Source organism: Orycteropus afer, unplaced genomic scaffold, assembly GCF_000298275.1.
Source record: "Orycteropus afer afer isolate SDZICR_OR568_19922 unplaced genomic scaffold, OryAfe1.0 scaffold00021, whole genome shotgun sequence".
NCBI lineage: Eukaryota > Metazoa > Chordata > Mammalia > Tubulidentata > Orycteropodidae > Orycteropus > Orycteropus afer.
Genome location: NW_006921608.1, coordinates 6,546,194 through 6,565,259, shown reverse-complemented (window position 1 = coordinate 6,565,259; position 19,066 = coordinate 6,546,194). Strand labels below are relative to the sequence as shown.

The 19,066-nt window shown below is 38.1% G+C and overlaps 1 protein-coding gene across 1 annotated transcript in view; it reads left to right on the top strand.

Annotated features, from left to right (window-relative positions):
• Positions 1–19,066, top strand: part of ZFPM2 (zinc finger protein, FOG family member 2) — a 524,681-nt gene that overhangs the window by 173,808 nt on the left and 331,807 nt on the right. The window contains exon 4 of the mRNA XM_042783627.1: positions 12,140–12,258. Coding sequence (XP_042639561.1) covers positions 12,140–12,258 — 119 coding nt within the window. The remainder of the gene's footprint in view (positions 1–12,139; positions 12,259–19,066) is intronic.

Here is a 19,066-nt window from a genome sequence, read left to right as displayed (position 1 = left end):
TGAAGAGGGTCTGTGCAATCCTTCTGCCTAGTCCGCCATCTTGCCGGAACCCCCCAAGTGGCATTCTTAACTTCTAGTTAAATGAAATCAGTATTGTATGTTCAGGTGGGAGTGTACCTCCATTTGGGACTAATATCTCAAGACCCACAAAACATAGGGTAGCAGGGACAGGAAGCAAAAATTGAGTGGGTCTATATGGGTAATAGTGAGTGGTACCACTCCCGTTTTTACTCCTTGGTTTCTGGACCCATGAATCCTGGATATTGGAGAAACAGCACCATATATTGGACACTAGTCTAAAGAGCATATACAGTCTCCTGGAGAACATTGCCCCAAGCCTTCAAGGTATTGCCACCTAGCTGGCACCATAATTGTGTTTTCAGTATGTCATTCCATCGTTCTGTCAAGCCAGCTGCTTCAGGATGATGCGGAACATGGTAAGACCAGTGAATTCCATGAGCATAGGCCCATTGCCGCACTTCATTTGCTGTGAAGTGAGTCCCTTGATCTGAAGCAATGCTGTGTGGGATACCATGATGGTGGATAAGGCATTCTGTAAGTCCACGGATGGTAGTTTTGGAAGAATCATTGCGTACAGAGAAGGTGAATCCATATCCAGAATAAGTACCTATTCCAATAAGAATAAAACACTGTCCTTTCCATGATGGAAGTGGTTCAATATAATCAATCTGCCACCACATTGCCGGCTGATATGGTTCCATATCGTGGATTCAGTCTTGGTCTCTGCTGCTGGTGGATTGGGCACTCAGCAGTGGCGGTAGCCAAATCAGCCTTGGTAAGTGGGAGTCCATGTTCTGAGCCCATGCATAACCTCCATCCCTGCCACCATGGCCACTTTTTTCATGATCCCATTGAGCAATGATAGGAGTAGCTGGGGAAAAAGGATGGCTGGTTTCCACTGAACATGTCATCCTATCCACCTGATTGTTAAAGTCTTCCTCTGCCAATGTCACCTTTTGGTGAACATTCATGTGAAACACAAATATCTTTACTCCTTTGGCCCATTCAGAGAGATCTATCCACATACCTCTTCCCCACATATCCTTGTCACCAATTTTCCATTCATGCTCCTTCCATATCCCAGACCATTTGGCCAAGCCATTAGCCACAGCCCATGAATCCGTATATAATTGCACATCTGGCCATTTCTTATTCCATGCAAAGTGAACAGCCATAGCACGGCTCGAAATTCTGCCCATTGACAGGAAGTCTCAGACAGGGCTGCAGTACTACTGCTTTCCACTTTCAAGTGGAGCCGGCATATTGCACAGAGCCATCTTTAATCCAGGCACGAGTTTTCTCTTTCTCAGTCAACTGATCATAGGGAACTCCCCACAAAGCCATAGGTGCAGACTGGTGGAGGGTAGGTAATGTGACTGGAGAGGGTACCATAGGCATTTGCACCACTTCCTCATGCAACTTACTTGTGCCTTCAGGTCCTGCTCAAACACAATCTCTGATATACCACTTCCATTTAAAGATGGAGTGCTGCTGTGCACGTCCAACTTTATGACTCTGTGGGTCAGACAACACCCAGTTCATGATGGGCAGCTCAGGCCTCATGGTGACTTGGTGGGCCATGGTTAGGGGTTCAGTCTCTACCAAAGGCCAGTAATAAACCAAAAGCTGTTTCTCAAAAAGAGAGTAGTTATCTGCAGAGGATGGTAGGGCTTGGCTCCAAAATTTCAAGGTTTTGCATTGCAATTCACCAGTAGGGACTTGCCAAAGACTCCAAACAGCATCTCTATCTACTACAGATACTTCAAGCACCATTGGATCAGTCAGCTCATATGTCCTAAGTGGCAGAGCAGCCTGCACGGCAGCCTGCATCTATTGCAGAGCCTTCTGTTATTCTGGGCCCTGCTCAAAACTAGCAGCTTTCCAAGTCACTTGATAAATAGGCTGCAGCAACACACCCAAATGAAGGATATGTTGCCTCCAAAATCCGAAGAGGCCTGTCAGACATTGGCCTCCTTTTTAGTTGTGGGGGAAGCCAGATACAATAACTTATCCTTCACTTTAGTAGGAATATCTCGACATGCCCCACACCATTGGGCCCCTGGAATTTTACTGAGGTGGAAGATGCCTGAATTTTTGTGGGTTAATTTCCCAACAAATTATTGGTGAGCCTGCAGATGCCTCACCAATAAGTCTGGAGTCATTGATACTTCTTCCTTACTAGGTCTAATCAGCATAATGTCATCAATATAATGGACCACTGTGATGTCTTGTGGAAGGGAAAGGCCATCAAGATCCCTACGGAGTAAATTATGACATAGTGCTGGGAAGTTGATATACCTCTGAGGAAGCACCGTGAAAGTATACTGTTGGCCTTGCCAGCTGAAAGCAAACTGATTCTGATGGTCCTTTGAAATTGGTATTGAGAAAAAAAAACATTGGCCCTATCAATAGCTGCGTACCAACTACCAGGAGATGTACTAATTTGCTCAAGCAATGAAACCACATCAGGAACAGCAGCTACAATTGGAGTCACCACCTGATTAAGTTTACAATAATCCACTGTCAGTCTCCAAGATCCATCTGTCAGGGACCCAATGTGGGAATTCTGCCAATTGCTCAATATATCTATTCCAATTATGTATTCTGGAACTGGGGAAATCACTGTAGGATGGGTTCAGGGACCCACTGGACCCACTGTGAGACGTACCTTAGCTAAGACCCCATCAATAACTTGACCTCCATATGCCCCCACTCTGACTGGCGGGCCACAATGATGCTTTGGGTCTCCTGCAGTTAGTGTCAGTTCAGAGCCAGTGTCCAGTAATCCCCAAAAAGTCTGATTATTTCCTTTTCCCCAATGAACAGTCACTCTTGTAAAAGGCCTCAGATCCTTTTGGGGAAGCCTGGGAGAAAGATTGACATTATAAATTTTTGGCAATGTAGTGGGGTCCTTCCTTAAAGGGACCTCCCTCCTCTTCATTCAAGGGGTTGTGGGTCTGTAAACTGACTCAGGTCTGTGAATTGATTGAGAGGCCATGACTCTGTATTCTGGTGATTTAATCTAGGCTGCTGTTCACATGACCTAGAATTCTTCTGTCTATATAGATCAAGTAAATATTTAGTAGGTTTGCCATCTGTTTCACTACTGGGAACACCATGACTAAGTAGCCAATGCCGTAATTCCACACAAGTCAGAGTATTCTGATTACTGTTCTGACTCTGCTGTCCATTTTGGTAACCCCACCCACCTTTTCTTTGTCGATTAACTGCTGCCACTTGGCCCCTACTACCATAGGGTCCAGTCAGCCCCATCGTAGTTAAGTGTCTCAGTTAAATTAGGCAGTTCCCACTGTCAAATATGGCTTACATAAAATAGCTATCACAGCAGTCTTCAAGGATGCTGGGGCTCCCTTCACAAATTTATTCCTCACCATATTGGTGAAAGGCATGTCTTCTGGACTCTCCATTTCAGGTCTAGGGGTCTAATCTAATAAATACATTCTAACAGGCCCATGTCCCTACACCTCTGGATACCTTCTGCTACATTATACCAAGGCAGGTCTGGTACTTCAACTTGACTTAAGGTAAGCCACTACATAATCCATGCTTCAGTAAGCCAACCAAATAAACTATTAGATCCTTTCCTAACCTCTCAGAGCTGAAACATTGAATGAAAAATCTGTACTTAGTGGGCCTAAATCAATAAACTCAGGTGGATCCAATGTTACATTCCTTGCACCATTATCCCACACCCTCAGTAGCCATTCCTATACATATTCTCCAGGTTTCTATCTGTACATGTCAGCAAAATCAATTAGGTCTTTCTGGGTGTAGCATACCACCTCCTCAGTCACACTTTGTATTTTACCTTTTGGGGCTCACTTGAATTTAACTTAGTTATGGGTCTCGCAGCAGCAATGGGTGGTTGGGGATGTTCTTGAGACCATTCAGCAATATCTTCCATGGCCTCTGCCTCAGTCAATGACCCAGCAGGAAAAGTTGGATTAATCCCATCAAACTAAGGTGGAGGGGATAATGGTTTTACAGTAATCCCTTCAGATGGGAGGGATTCAACAGAATTTACAGGCTCCATGTTGATCTTCCTGACTATCTGCCCATGTGTCCCCATTCCATGTTTCAGGATCCCATTTTTTTCCCAATCAATGCCCTCACTTTAACTTCAGACACCATTCTGGGTTGGTAATTTAATTGCCGTTGTAATTCAGCCACCCTTATAATAAGACTCTGGGTTTGGTTTTCAGCAATATCAGCTCTGTTACTAGAAGAAATAAGGCTTTCTTTCAGAGCACAACTGGGAACATTGAGGTCTTTTATGTGGAGCTTAAACTGTGACTCAGCAGCCCTGAGCTCATCTCAGGCTCTTACCACTTTGTCTAGCCTAAGTAATCACCCACAGTCTCACTTCTCAAAAATACTTAATCTATTGGTGGTGCTATTTTGCATATTAATGTTGCCACCTCACACTGTGAATTAGCAGGGCACTCTTTACTAACAGAGGCAGGGTCACTAGTGTCTTTACAATTAATCAAATTGGAGAACCAATTTAGGAAGCCAATCCTTATGATTTTGTCTCTCTAGAACCACTCTCAGTGCCAAATGTGTTAGGCTGGGTTCTCTAGAGAAGCAAAACCAATAAAGCTTAGAGAGGGAGAGAGAGAGAAAGAGAAATTTATTTTAGGAGAATGGCTTACTGTTACAGAAGTTGGCAAGTCCCACATTCTTGGATCAAACATTAAGCTGGAGGCTTTTCCCGACTCATGACGCATGCAGCTGCAGGGGCTGAAGAGCTCAAGGTTGGCAGGTAGTACCAGCTGTTGACTCCAATGAATGATGAATTCAAGATCTCCAGGCCCAATGGTAGATTGTTTGCTCATGGACAGTTGTAGGCAGCACAACAGGATCTCGATCCACAGAAGAATGTCTTTTTTCCTAGGATGTCCATAAATATACTAGAAGTAGGCCACACCCCTAGGGAAACTCCCTTTCAGTGGATTGGCTGCTTAAAACATATACATCTGATCCTATCATTGGAACAACCCACATCACAATTGCTTAAACCACAAAGAATTGTTGTCCAGCCAAGTTGACACACAGCTGCAACTATCACAGATGGACATGACAAAGATGGAAGAGTGGAGGCACTGGTGGGTTTTTAGATGTAATGGTGCAAGTATGCAGGCATTCTCTTAGAATAATTTTTTTCAGTGAAGTAGTAAATATTTATTAGGTATTTTATATATGTTATCTGATCTTATCTTCACAGCAACTATATAAGATATTTTAATTTTTATTTTGTGGATGCAAAAACTGAAACTCAAAAGATTAAATAACTTGCCCAAGCCACATGGTTAGTTCCAGGTTTTCTGCCTTCATTACATTTTGACCAAATCCAGTCTGTGTTCTGGTCTCCCCTTTTACATAACTTCTTTCAGCCCAGAACATTTGTGATCTCCAGTTTAACCAAGAGAATTTTCTCAGTTCTTTTGCTACTTTCATAAAAGTTTCAACTTATTTGATTGATTTCATCTTCAAATTCTCTACTAATCATTTGGCTGTCAGGGTACTATTGTTACTTTTTTTTTTCTCTTGTGACTTCTAAGTTTCTTGTGCCTACCCCTTCGTCACTCTTCTTGGAGATTCTAGGAATTCTGCCCTATGTTGTCTTATTTTATCATAATATACTCTCCCAGATTTAAAAAAAGAAAAAGAAAGCATTTAGTTTATTACCACATGCAAGCTGATTTTAATTAGCAAATAAGTTCCAAAATTTAAATATCTAGCAAAGACCTTGCCTCTGAGCTCCAGGTTCATGCCTGCCCACACACAAAAATATCACCTATTACCTTCTTAAAGCCGCTTTGACATCAACATATTCCAACTAAACTCATTTTATCTTAAATTTTGTTTTATCCTTTTGTTACTTGTTTTAGTAGATACATGATTACTGACCCATTTGTTCATGGCAGATACCTGGATATCATCCTTGGATTTTCTTTTCCCTGGCTCACAAAATCCAAAGTCACTCAGTCCTGTGGCTTCTACTTCCCAAGCCTTATGGATTCCATTTCCCACAGTTCATCCAGGACCCAAACTTGTTTTATTCATTGCTTTTTGCCTAAGTTACTATCTGGTTCTTAGTGGACATCTAAGAAATATTTGCAAAATAAATTGATGCATAAACTAATGAATGAAGGAATCAAGGAATGAGAAAATAATCTGAGAACTGAAGCTTTGTCTTCTGGCTTTAAAATCTCTGTTTTCAAGCTAGAAATCATTTTGTAATAAACTGGTTGCAGAGCCTAGATCTTTTAACCCATTAGGACAGTACTGTTTCTACCTCATATCATATCATATCTGGGGAAAGAAAATCATCGTATCTTGGACTGTCAGAGTGGGGAATCACCTTCCAGACTACTGAGTAGAAACCTTCGTTTCAATGACAAACCAAAGACTCTGAAAAGATGTAACACATCCAAGGCCATTTAGCTCATTAATGAACGGAGTTGGGGCTAAAGGTAATCTTCTTACTCTTAGTGCAATAATCTTTCCTCTACTTCATGACACCTATTAATCTTTGAAAGAATTTAAAATATCATGCTCTTAAGCAAAATGTATGTTAAATTACCTATGACTTCAAATTTTATTTCTCTTGCTATTGTTAACCTACATAGCCTTGATCATATATAAATGCATATAATTTGCATTGTGCTTGTGGTTTTCTATAAAAGCTGTTATGAATACATTAATATTTTTGTTTAACTATTTCAGCAAGAGAAAGGATTTACCCAGACCTCAAAGTAACATCTTGATAAGCAAGGAAAGAGACTTAAGATTTGTCTGCTGGACTAATAAAGCTGACAAGATTGACTTAATAGCTTGGGCAGTTACTGGACTTCCTGTTGTGCCCATCTTTAAGAGGTTATTTTTTTAAAAAAGAAAAAACAGACTAGTTTGGTCTGTGGAGTCAGAGTCAATTTAAGTGCAGTGGGTTCGGGTTTGGATGTTTTTATGAAGTTTATTGAATAGTCAAAGATACCTTAAAATATTTGGATTTCACTTTATAATCTCCCCTAAGTTTGATTGTTCTAAATCCATTAGGAGGCAGAACTGCTTGTGAATTGACAGGTGGTAAGGAGTCACTGTCTCACTGAATATGACCTCTTTTCAAATCAAAAAGAAAGGGAGGCCTAGTTAATTTTTAAAAGAATCTCAAAAGATTCTCATGATCCCACTGATCCTTTTTAAACATGGCATGACTGGTTTTCAGTGTGTAAAAGCAAGCATATTGTTTGGGCTTTATCTTTATGTGTAAAGAACGTGCTTAAATAATGCTGAGCTGAGGGATTGGAGGATATTTTAGAGTTAAGTGATAAGTTGTAAAGAAATTGTTAAAAATATAAGTAAATATGGCTGCAAACAAAAAGTACTAAGAACTATCAGGTATAAAATAAAATACCTTCTTAAACGGAAAACTGATTTAAATAAAACATTATTATATATATATATATATGTATGCATGCATTGAAGAGCAGTTTCCCACTGATTCTGTTTTTAAAAATTTTATTGTAGTAAAACATGTTGTGTTGTTGTTGTTAGGTGCAGTCGAGTCGGCTCTGGCTCATAGTGACTCTTTGTAGAACAGAACGAAACATCTCCGGGTCCCGTTCCAGCCTCACAGTCCTTGCTATACCTGAGCCCATCATTGCAGTCACTGTGTCATTCCATCTTGTTGAGTGTCTTCTTCTCTTTTATTGACCCTTCACTTTACCAAGCATGATATCTCTTTCCAGCGAATGGTCCCTTCTTACAACATGACCAAAGTAGGTGAGACGAATTCTGGCCATTCTCTCTTCCGAGGATCATTCTGGCCGCACTTCTTCTGGGATGGGTTTGTTAGTTCTTCTGGCAATCCATGGTACTTCAGTATTCTTCACCAACACCACAACTCAAAAGCATCAACTCTTCTTCGGTCCTCCTTAATTCATTGTCCAGTTTTCACATCCTTATGAGGCGATTGAAAATACCCTGGCTTGGGTTAGGCACACCTTAGTCTTCAAAGAGACATCTTTGCTTTTGAGTACTTTAAAGAGGTCTTTTGCAGCAGATTTGCCCAATGAAATCATCTGATTTCTTGACTGCCGCTTCCATGGGTGTTGACTGTGGACCCAATCAATATGAAATCTCTGGCAACTTCAATCTTTTCTCCATTTATTGTGATGCTGCTTATTGGTCCAATTGGCAGGATTTATTATTATTATTATTATTATTATTATTATTATTAAGGTATAATCCATACTGCAGACTGTAGTCTTTAATCTTCATCAGCAAATGCTTCAACTTATCTTCACTTTTGGCAAGCAAGGTAGTAAAATGTACACAATAAAATTTGTTGTTTTAACCATATGTAAATATACAGTTCGGTGAAATTAACTAACATTAAAAAAGTGGTGCAACCAACTTCACTGTATCCCAGACTTTTCCATCACCCCAAACAGAAACTCTGTACCTATTAAATAGCTCTTTATTTCCCCTTCCCCATATTCTCTGGTAAAGTCATTTTTTTCTGTCTCTATGAATTTGCCTACTCTAAATATTTCATATTGTAAACTCATGCAAGGTATGTCCTTATATGCTTATTTTACTCAGCATATTATATTTAACGTTTATCCATGTGGTAACATGCATTAGAACACTTGGGTTGTTTCTCCTTTTGTTGTTGTTGTTATGTGTCGTCGAGTTGGACCCAACTCATAGCAACCCATCCTTGGGTTTCCAAGGCAGTATCACTATGGAAGTAGATTGCCCAGCCTTCCTTTTGGTTATTCTAAATATGATGCTGTGAACGCTGGTATACAAATATCTGCCTGAGTTCCTGCTTTCAGTTCCTTTGTGTATATACTTAAGACTAGAATTGCTGAGTAATATAATTCCTTGGTTAATTTTTGGCTGCGTCATTTTTCATTCCCACCAGGAAGGGATAAGTGTTCCAGTTTCTCACCAACATTTCCTTTTCTTCCTTCCTTCCTTCCTTCTTTCGTTCCTTCCTGTCTTCCTTTCTTCCCTTCTTTCATCAGTACCTCCCTTCTTCCTTCCCTCCCTCCCTTCCCTACACTAATGTATATAACATGATATCTCATTGTGGTTTTGATTTGCATTTGATTTTCCCGATGACTAATGACATTTGAGCATCTTTTTATGTGCTAATTGGTCATTTGTGTATCTTCTTTGGAAAAATGTCGATTCAAGTCCTTTGCCCATTTTTTTTTTTATTGGTTTGCTTGTCTTTTTATTGTTGAGTTGTAGGAGTTCTTTGTATGTTGTCAATATGATGTCCCTGGGTTGATCACTTGCCTTACAGTGTTTTTGAGCAATGCCCATCACTTTTCTACTCGCAGTAAAATCCAAGGTCAGTGAAACAGAGATGAGTGACTTACATCATTCCTTCAGGTAGCCACCAGACAAGTTAGAACAGACACACCAATGATTTGTGAAAAAGGTACACTCTGCTTTGTCCAGAACCATGCCTCAGGTCCCACACTGGACAAAGGCCTCCACAGAGCTTACAAGGAGTAGGTCATAGGCAAGTGAAGAAACCACAAAGCTTTCCTACAGTTTTAAAATTGCTTTTTTTTTCCTTTTTAAATACAGCATTCACTTGGTTCATGTAAACCTTAGATTGTTTTGCAGAGTCTTACAAAATTGATTCTGCTGGTTCTGTGATGTTCTGTGAGGAAACAAGAGCTGTCTACTCTCTACCATCTTGCTAACATGATACTCCTCTGGTTCCTTTTTAACGTTTAGCTGTGCCCTGTCTTTGAGGATGTGTCTATTCAGGGCCTATGATTTGAATGTATTAATCAAAAAGATTCCACATAGATGAAGAACAGACATTTTCAATGGCATATCTCAGAAAGAGGGTTTGCCATTCCTCATACAGAAAACAAATTATTGTTCTGTCTTCTGTGGATTGTGAATAAGCTTCAGGGTGTGTTACTTAAGCATAAATAGACTAATATAACTGTTCTCTTTATAAAACTATCTTGTGGAAGCTGGGACCTACTGAGTCTTTTCAGGTCTGTTTTCCTGACCATTGATCAACTTTAGCTACATGATGCACAGAATGCAAAAAATGAGAGAGAGCGAAACCTTTATTAATTTAATGAGTCCTATGGGTTGGACTTGACTCCGACAAATTTGGTCCATTTTAATGTATGTGACTATAGGGAGAGGGTGGGGTGTGAGGAGGAGAATTGACATGAAGACATTAAATTTGAAGTTTCAAGTGTGAACATAAAATTATTATTTCCATTGAATGTTTATTGTCAGACTATGCCTCAACTATAATTCAGATAAATTTATCGTAAAGATAAAACTTATGTTTAATAATTTAACATACTTTACATTTTAAACAATTTAACATTTTAAGCACTGCACACTATTTTAACTGGTTGTGGTTTATTTACTTTGATTTTGCTTTTTAGGATAAACACTAGCAAAAACATGGAGAGTAATGCCTGATATTTTAACTATTAAAGGGAGGTGAGCTAAATGTAAAGAAATAAAGAGGAGATATAATTGAACTCAGGGTGATTGTGTTGTTTTCTAAAACACTAAGAATAACTCTACATATTTAAAGATACTTGTTGACTTAAGAAGTTAAAGCCAGATTAAGGCAACTTAATTCTGGTCATTTAGAAAATGCGTTATATTCCATTTAGGACTTTTATCAGCGTTTTGTTCTGCCTGTGTTTCCACTTAGCTTCCATTGCCTATGGAATCTCATGTATGCTGTTAAGAAATACCATTAAAATAAAACATTAAGTTATACTACTGAGGTAATATTTTAAAACATAAAATTGGAGTCAGAGTAATGTTAAGGCATAAGGATAGTAAAAGAAAACTCACTGCTGTCGAGTCAGACCCGACTCTTAGTGACCCCTCCTTGGGTTTCTGAGGCAGTATCACTACAGAAGTAGATAGATTTAGTTATTTAAAGAGAAAACCAAAAAGTCCCGTTGACTTGAGTCTGTTCCTACTCGTAGTGATCCTACAGGATGGAGTAGAATGGCCTCATAGGCTTTCCAAGGCTGCCTTGCCAAGCTGATTGCCAATGTTTCCTGTTGAGTAGCTAGTAGGTTCGAACCACAGACATTTTGGTTAGCAGCCAAGCACTTTAAGCACTGCATCACCAGTGCACCTTAAGGAAGAAGCTCCAAATCCTAACTGAGACTATTTTCTGTTTATTCCAAACAGGATATAGTCTCATGGCCTTTTTTTTTTAATTTTTGAAACCCTTTTTTAGTTATCTTTATTATTGTTCTTATTAACTATTTATTCCTTAGACAAGCATTTGATGAATTCCTACTTATGCCACTGTGTTTACTGTCTTAGTTTCATGTTTCCTTTTAATGATTGCAGAGTTTACTTTGGAGGAGAGGGGGAAAGAAAAGAGAGAGAGAGAGATACTACCTCAAATTTTCTGTTTCTTAAGTGTTTTGTCTAAGACCTTTTGGTAACATATAACTCTACTTAAAATACCAGATATTAAAAAAGTAACAACTGTGTCTCAGTACTCTTTATTTTGATAAACCTCTTGTGCATGTAGATGTTTTATTAATTAAAACTAGTAGAAATTTCAGAAAATGATCAAGTTACTTTCAAAAATCATACAGGTTATTTTCTCACAAGGGTCTTGAACAACTGTCATAAATTTATGGCTTGAGCTAAATATTGTTGTCAGTTCTTTTTAAACTACATTGGCGATCAAATACAGTAATAAATTTAACCCTAAGATGCTCATTAATGTTTCTGGTCAACCTGCTTTGGCATTGAATCCCAGCTGTTTTGAGGAAGAATCATTGTTTCTGGTTCTTAAAGACTACTTACATAGAATTAATTTCAGAAGATGATATGTGAAAAAGTGCAAGAAAGAAACTGGGTTAAATCTGAATACAAAGACTAGGTTTATTTTTCTCTGAGGATCATAAGATCAGCTGTTTTACAGACAAGCATAATTGATTCTCTTTATTCGAATCCTGAGAATATCGTGCAACTAAAACAAGCACATAGAAAAAGTGGCTTTTGTTAAGATACAAGTGAAAGTACTCAAAACACCTCTTGTTTTCTTTGTCTGCAGGGGAGTTGGAGGTGTTTCAAAAAGATGGAGAACGGAAAATTCAGAGTCGGCAGCAGCTTCCTGTGGGAACGACTTGGGGGCCGTTTGCTGGGAAGATGGACCTGAATAATAACTCCTTGGTATGTGGGCGCTCTGAGATGGTTGACTCTTCATGTTTTGTCATAGGTCAGAAATGATCTCCACTTGCTTCCCTGTGCAGTCACTAAAAATAACAGTTTGTTTTTTGCTTTTTCATGGACTGCGAAACTTGGATTTTTTCCAAGTGGTTTGTCTCTGACAGTAATATACACAGAATTTAGAAGGAAACAGGTTAATCAAACTAAATGGCTATTTAGTAAGGTAACTTATAGGTTTTTGCTTTATCGGCTTAGCCAGACTTATACTGTGCACATTTAATAACATATATAATTGTCTTTGTTTTTAACATGACACAAATTAATTGTCATATATTACAAGTTTACATGAAGAACAAGAAACAAATAACTTTGTTATTCCTTGGTAATAATATTTATTTATACCTTTAAAGGTAAGCATGAATGTTTAGCATTGGAATTTTTGTGGTTAATGTGTCACAGAAGTTCTGAGATCAGAAAGTCTTAACACTTGGTTAGATTATATGGATAATTGGCTACATGTTTTAAAAACTAACAGAAAGATGGATAGATTGTTCATATTTGAACCTCATTTCTTAATTGCATATAGTCATTTCCTATTGCTATTGTACCAAATCATCACAAACTTAGTTTCTTAAAGCATAAATTTATTATGTTGCAGTTCTGGAAGTCAGAAGTCCAAAATGAGTCTCTGTGGACTAAAATCAGGATATCCACAGGGATGTGTTTCTTTCTAAGGAGCTCTAGTAGCTTAGTGCCTTAGGCACTTGACTGCTAACCAGTCCTCCTCAGAAGGAAGACTGGGCTGTCTACTTCTGTACAGATACTGCCTCAAGACCCAAGGAGGGGTCGCTAAGAGTCAGGATCAACTCCATGGCAGTTTGTTTGTTTGTTTGTTTCATTTGAGGGAGAATCCAAGGAGCTCTGGTGGCATAGTGCATAAGGCATTTGACTGCTAACCAGAAGGTTGGTGGTTCAAATACACAAGCCACTCCACAGAAGGAAGACTGGGCAATCTACTTCCATAAAGATTTACTGTATCAGAAACCTACAGGGGGTCAGTATGAGTCAGAATTGACTTGATGGCAGTGAGTTGTTTTATTTTTTGAAGGGTGAATCCATTTTCTGGTCTTTTCTATCTTCTGTAGGCTCTCTGCATTCCTTTCCTCATGGCCCTGTTCCATCTTGAAGCCAGCAATGGCCCATCGAATCTTTGTTATCAGATGGTGACAGACTCTTCTGCCTCCCTCTTCTGTAGTTAAGGACACTTGTGTTTACCTTGGGCCCATCTGGGTAATCCAGGATAATCTCTCTGTTTTAAAGTCATTTTAATTCCATCTGTTTCTTTAACGAGGACATCTACATCTATGGGAGGTCTTTATTTTGCCTACCACATGGGCTAAAAAAAAAAACTAATGACTTCTACTATAAGTAATAATGTTGTTGTTATGTGCTGTCGAGTCAGACCCAACTCATAGTGACCCCTCCTTGGGTTTCTGAGGCAGTATCACTACGGAAGTAAATTACCCAACCTTCCTTCTGAGGAGTGGCTGGTGGGTTTGAACCACCAGGCTTCTGGTTAGCAGTCAAGTGCCTTAGGCTTGCAGAGAAAATATTTTCTATTCTTTAGATAATCTAGAAAATTTTAAAAAATAGTATATATGTTTATATATGAAAATATATAATATGTGTATATATTCATTTCCAGTAAAAGTTTTTCTCTTTGAATTTTGATGCATGAGGCGTCTCTTGGCTTTTGTTAAGTGACTTGATCTACCACTGTAGGAAAATAAAAAAACTGCCAGAAGGGTTCTGACTAGTGTACAGGGGTCAATAATGTTGCATTCCTTGTTTGAGTTAGCACCTGAAAGAAGCTGTTATATGCCTCTCTTCATTCAGTGCTATATGGATGTCACTCAGTTTGTTGATTCAACTAAAAGTAACAATAGGAATAATTACAAAATGTTGTTTTCATCAAACCTATAAACAGCACGTGCCACTCAAGGGGTTTATTTTATTCACAAAAGGCTGCAATAAAGGATTTCATATTTAGGGAGCAAACAAGTTTACAGTAGGTGGTCCAGTGCAACAGTTTGATGCAGAGTTTGAGTTGTGACCCCACAAACACTGAAGGCTTGTTTGCCTGAATTGTGTTAATAGACTATTCTGCTGATGCCTTTAAGACAGTAATATTAACTAAACTGATTTTTTTTAAACCAGTGAATTGCTAGAAAAGCAAGAGGAAGATTGTCTAAGTATCAATGATTAAGTTTAATGCAATTCTAAACTCTGTTTCTTGGGGCTTTCATTTTGCACTACTGAAAAAATAATATTTTAAGCAACAAAATATGTAATAACTTCTCTTTGTGTATCAGAAACCAGCACAACCTTTAGTTATTTCTCTGGTGTTTCCTCTGAAGAGGAACCTATTGCTGGCATAAGAGATGATGCACTGTCCCTTACATACTTGCTGTTGTTGTTAGGTGCTGTCGAGTCATCTCTAACTCATAGTGACCCTGTGCACAGCAAAACAAAACACTGCCCAGTCCTGTGCCAGCCTCACAATCCTTGCTATACCTGACCCCATCATTGCACTCACTGTGTCTATCCATCTCGTTGAGGGCCTTCCCTTTCTTCGTTGACCTTCCACTTTACCAAGTATGATATTCTTCTCCAGGGAATGGTTCCTTCTGACAACATGACCAAAGTAGGTGAGAATAATTCTGGCCATTTTCACTTCCAAGGAGCATTCTGGCTGCACTTCCTCCAGGACAGATTTGTTAGTCCTTTTAACAGTCCATGGTACTCTTAGCACGCTTTTCCAACACCACAGCTCAAAAGCATAAACTCTTCTTCAGTCTTCCTTATTCATTGTCTAGCTCTCACATGCATATGAGGTGATTGAAAATACCATGGCTTTGGTTAGGTGCACCTTAGTTCTTCAAGGAGACATCTTTGCTCTTCATCACTTGAGAGGTCTTTGCAGCAAATTTGACCAATGTAATATGTCGTCTGATGCCTTGACTGCTGTTTCCATTGGTGTTGACTGTAGAGCCAAGTAATGTGAAGTCCTTGACAAGTTCAATCTTTTCTCCATACACCATGAAACTGTTTATTGGACCAGTTGTGAGGAATTTTGTTTTATTTATATTGAGGTATAATCCATACTTCATACTGTAGTCTTTAATCTTCATCAATAAGTACTTAAAGTCATCCTCACTTTCAGCAGCAAAGTTGTGTCGTCTGCATATCGCAGGTTGTTAATGAGTCTTCCTCCAATCCTGATGCCATGTTCTTCTTCATATAATCTAGTTTCTGAGACTATTTGCTCAGCATACAAATTGAGTAAGTATGGTGAAAGGATACAATCTTGAGGCACTCCCTTCTTGATTTTGAACCATGAGGCATCCCCTTGTTCTGCTTGAATGACAGCCTCCTGATGTATGTATAGGTCCCTCATGAGTACAATCAAGTGTTCTGGAATTCCCCTTCTTATTAATGTTATCCACAATTTGTTATGATTTACACAATTGAATGCTTTTGCACAGTCAATTAAGACACAAGTCAACATCTTTCTGTTATTCTTTGTTTTCACTAAGATCCATCTTATATCAGCAAGGATATCCCTTATTCCACGTCCTCTTCTGAATCCAGCTTGCACTTTGGAAGCTCTCTATCAATATACTGCTACAACCGTTTTTGAATTATCTTCAGTAAGATTTTACTTGAATGTGATATTAATGATATTGTTTGATAATTTTTACATTCTGTCGGATCTCCTTTCTTTGGAATGGGTACAGATATGGATCTCTTCCAGCCAGTTGACCAGGTAGCTGAATTCCAAATTTCTTGGCATAGCCAAGTGAGTGCCTCCCAGTGAGCATCCATTTGTTGAAACATCTCAATGGATATTCCGTCAATTCCCGGAGCCTTGTTCTTTGCCAATTCCTTCAGTGCAGCTTTGACTTCTTCCTTTGGTCTTGCTGGTTTTTGATCATACGCCACCTCCTGAAATGGATGAAGATCGACCAGGTCTTTTTGGTACAGTGACTCTGTATATTCCTTCCATCTTCTTTTGATGCTTCCTGCATCATTCATATTTTGCCCATAGAATCTTTCAGTATTGCAACTCAAGGCTTAAATTTTTTTCCTCGGTTCTTTCAGCTTGAGAAATGCCTAGTGTGTTCTTCCCTTTGGTTCTCTAACTCCACGTCTTTGCACATTTCATTATAGTAATTGGCTTTGTCTGTTCGAGCTGCTCTTTGAAATCTTCTGTTCAGCTCTTTTATCTTGCTATTTCTTTCATTAGCTACTCTCTGCTCAAGGGCAAGTGTTAGGGTCTCTTCTCACATCCATTTTAGTCTTTTCATGTTTTCTTGTCTTTTTAATGACCTCTTGCTTTCTTCATGGATGATATTCTTGATGTCATCCCACAATTCCTCTGGTTTTCGATCATTGGTGTTCAGTGCATCAAATCTATTCTTTAAATGGTCTCTAAATTCAGGAGGGATATTATCAAGGTCATATTTTGGCTCTCATGGCCTTGTTTTAATTGTCTTCAACTTCAACTTGAATGTGTGTATGAGCAGTTGATGGTCTGTTCTACAGTCAGCTCCTGGCCTTGTTTTGGCTGAAGATATTGAACTTTTCCGTCATCTCTTGCCACAGATGTAGTCAGTCTGATTCCTGTGTATTCCGTCTGGTGAAGTCCATGTTGCGGTGTTTCATTGCTATTCATAAGGTTTTCACTGGCCAATTCTTTGAGAAGTGGATGGTCTCTTCCTTCTACTGAGTCTGTCTAAGCCCAGAAGCTCTGCTGAAACCTGTCCACCATAAGTAACCCTGCTGGCATTTTGCAACACAGTGGCATAGCCCCCAGGCTCGCAGCAACATGTAAGCCATCACAGGACAACAAAGTGACAAAGTTCACCTCTTTAGTTATTTCTAACCCGTCTGCACCTGCATACCTCAGGCCCCCAGCCTTAATATAGAGCCACTCCCAAGCAAAAAGCAGCCTCAAAGCCCTGACCCTGCTTACCTCAGGCTCCTCCTTTAATATAGAGCCAAACCCAAGTGAAAAACAGCCTCCAAGTCCCCCTTACATACTACTCGGTATCAAAATGTTACGTATATTTAAAATGTAATTTTTTATTAATCTTTATTATATATGTAGAATTGAACTTTTTTAGACATTTTCAGCATTTCCTAAATTTTGCTCCTTAGTTGGAAATAGTTTTGCCTTTGATATGCATCACATTTTATTTAGTAGAGTTTTAAAATCTGTGGTTCATAATGTTCCCTTTAAAGCTAGATAATATATTACTAGAATCAATTTAAAATATTTGCATGTGATTTTATTGTAAAGGAAATATGGAAGACATGTATTTTATTTTTGTGTGTTTATAAACATAATACAGATAAACTTTTAGCTGTAATAGCATTATTAAATTTTAGTCTGGTTTATATTACATAATATTTGAAGTACTGACATTAAAATAATACTTCTTAAAAAATAGAATAATACTATATAATGAAGTAGAGTAATTCTTCTCCCATATAACACTCTCTGTATTCAAATGAATGCTTTGTTCATTTTGGTTTAAAAAAAGTGAATTTCTAATTCCTTGTGGTACAGTGCCTAAGGTATTTGACTGCTAACCAGAAGGCTGACGGTTCAAATCCACCAGCTGCTCCGCAGAAAAAAGATGGGGCAATCTACTTCTGTAAAGATTTACCACCTCAGAAACCCAGTGGGGGTTGCTATGAGTCAGAATCGACTCAGTGGCAGTGAGTTTTTTTTTTTTTTTTTCTGGTTTTACCATCGATTCACACTTTTAAAAATCTCTCAGGAAAATAAACCATTTGCAAAAGTTTAATTTTTCACTTAAATGATTTTCTATTTTTCAGACAGGTGACATTATGTCCTATTTTTTTACTACTCATATATTACTCTGAAACTATTTTATGCTGTATTTAGTAGTTTTTTCAAGAATCCAACTTTTATATATGAAATTTTGAGAAGGTTTTATACTATTTAAGGTATATGAATACTCATTAGGGTAGCAAGAAACAGTAGGTAATAGTTTATACAAAAAAATTACTTCTGCCCCAGTTTTCTTCTTTTGTCTTTGATTTTAAATATCTAATTTATATTATTTCCTCAAACTATATAGCATTTCTCTGTCTTAAAACTTAGGTGCTTTACTACAATATAGTTAAAAATATCTTTTCATTGAAATAACGTTTTTTTTCTCTGAATTCATTTCCAGTTGTCTGCCACCAATACTACTGCTGCTACTCCTGCTTTTACTGCTGTTAGCTACTGGTTAACACACGCTCTATGCATCCTCTTTTCCAGACACCATGTAAAAAATTAGAGGTAGATTAGTTCATTTAACGCTCAAAAAGCACATTGTGAATTAGGTTCTTTTTTAAATCATATTTTATACATGAGAAAATGAAAGTGTTAAAACCAAATAAATAAATTATTGGTATTCAGCCTTTTAGTTACAGAATCTGTGTTTTTAAAGACCAGATAAAACTTATTTACTCAGTTGTACCTATAACATGATTTCAGTATAGTTATTGTTTTTCTTAATCATGATAAAATGTTGGGAAATGCCATTATATGAATTCTAAGTTTATAAAATTATCTGGGTAAAATATGCAATGATTAGAAATACATATGTGTGTGTGTGTGTATACTTTGGGCAAAATATTTGTCATAATACTTCTTTTTTTTTGTTTTTGTTTTTCCTTTTTATTTTTTAAAAACTTACAGAATGACTTTTTTTTTTTTTTTTTTGGGAATGAC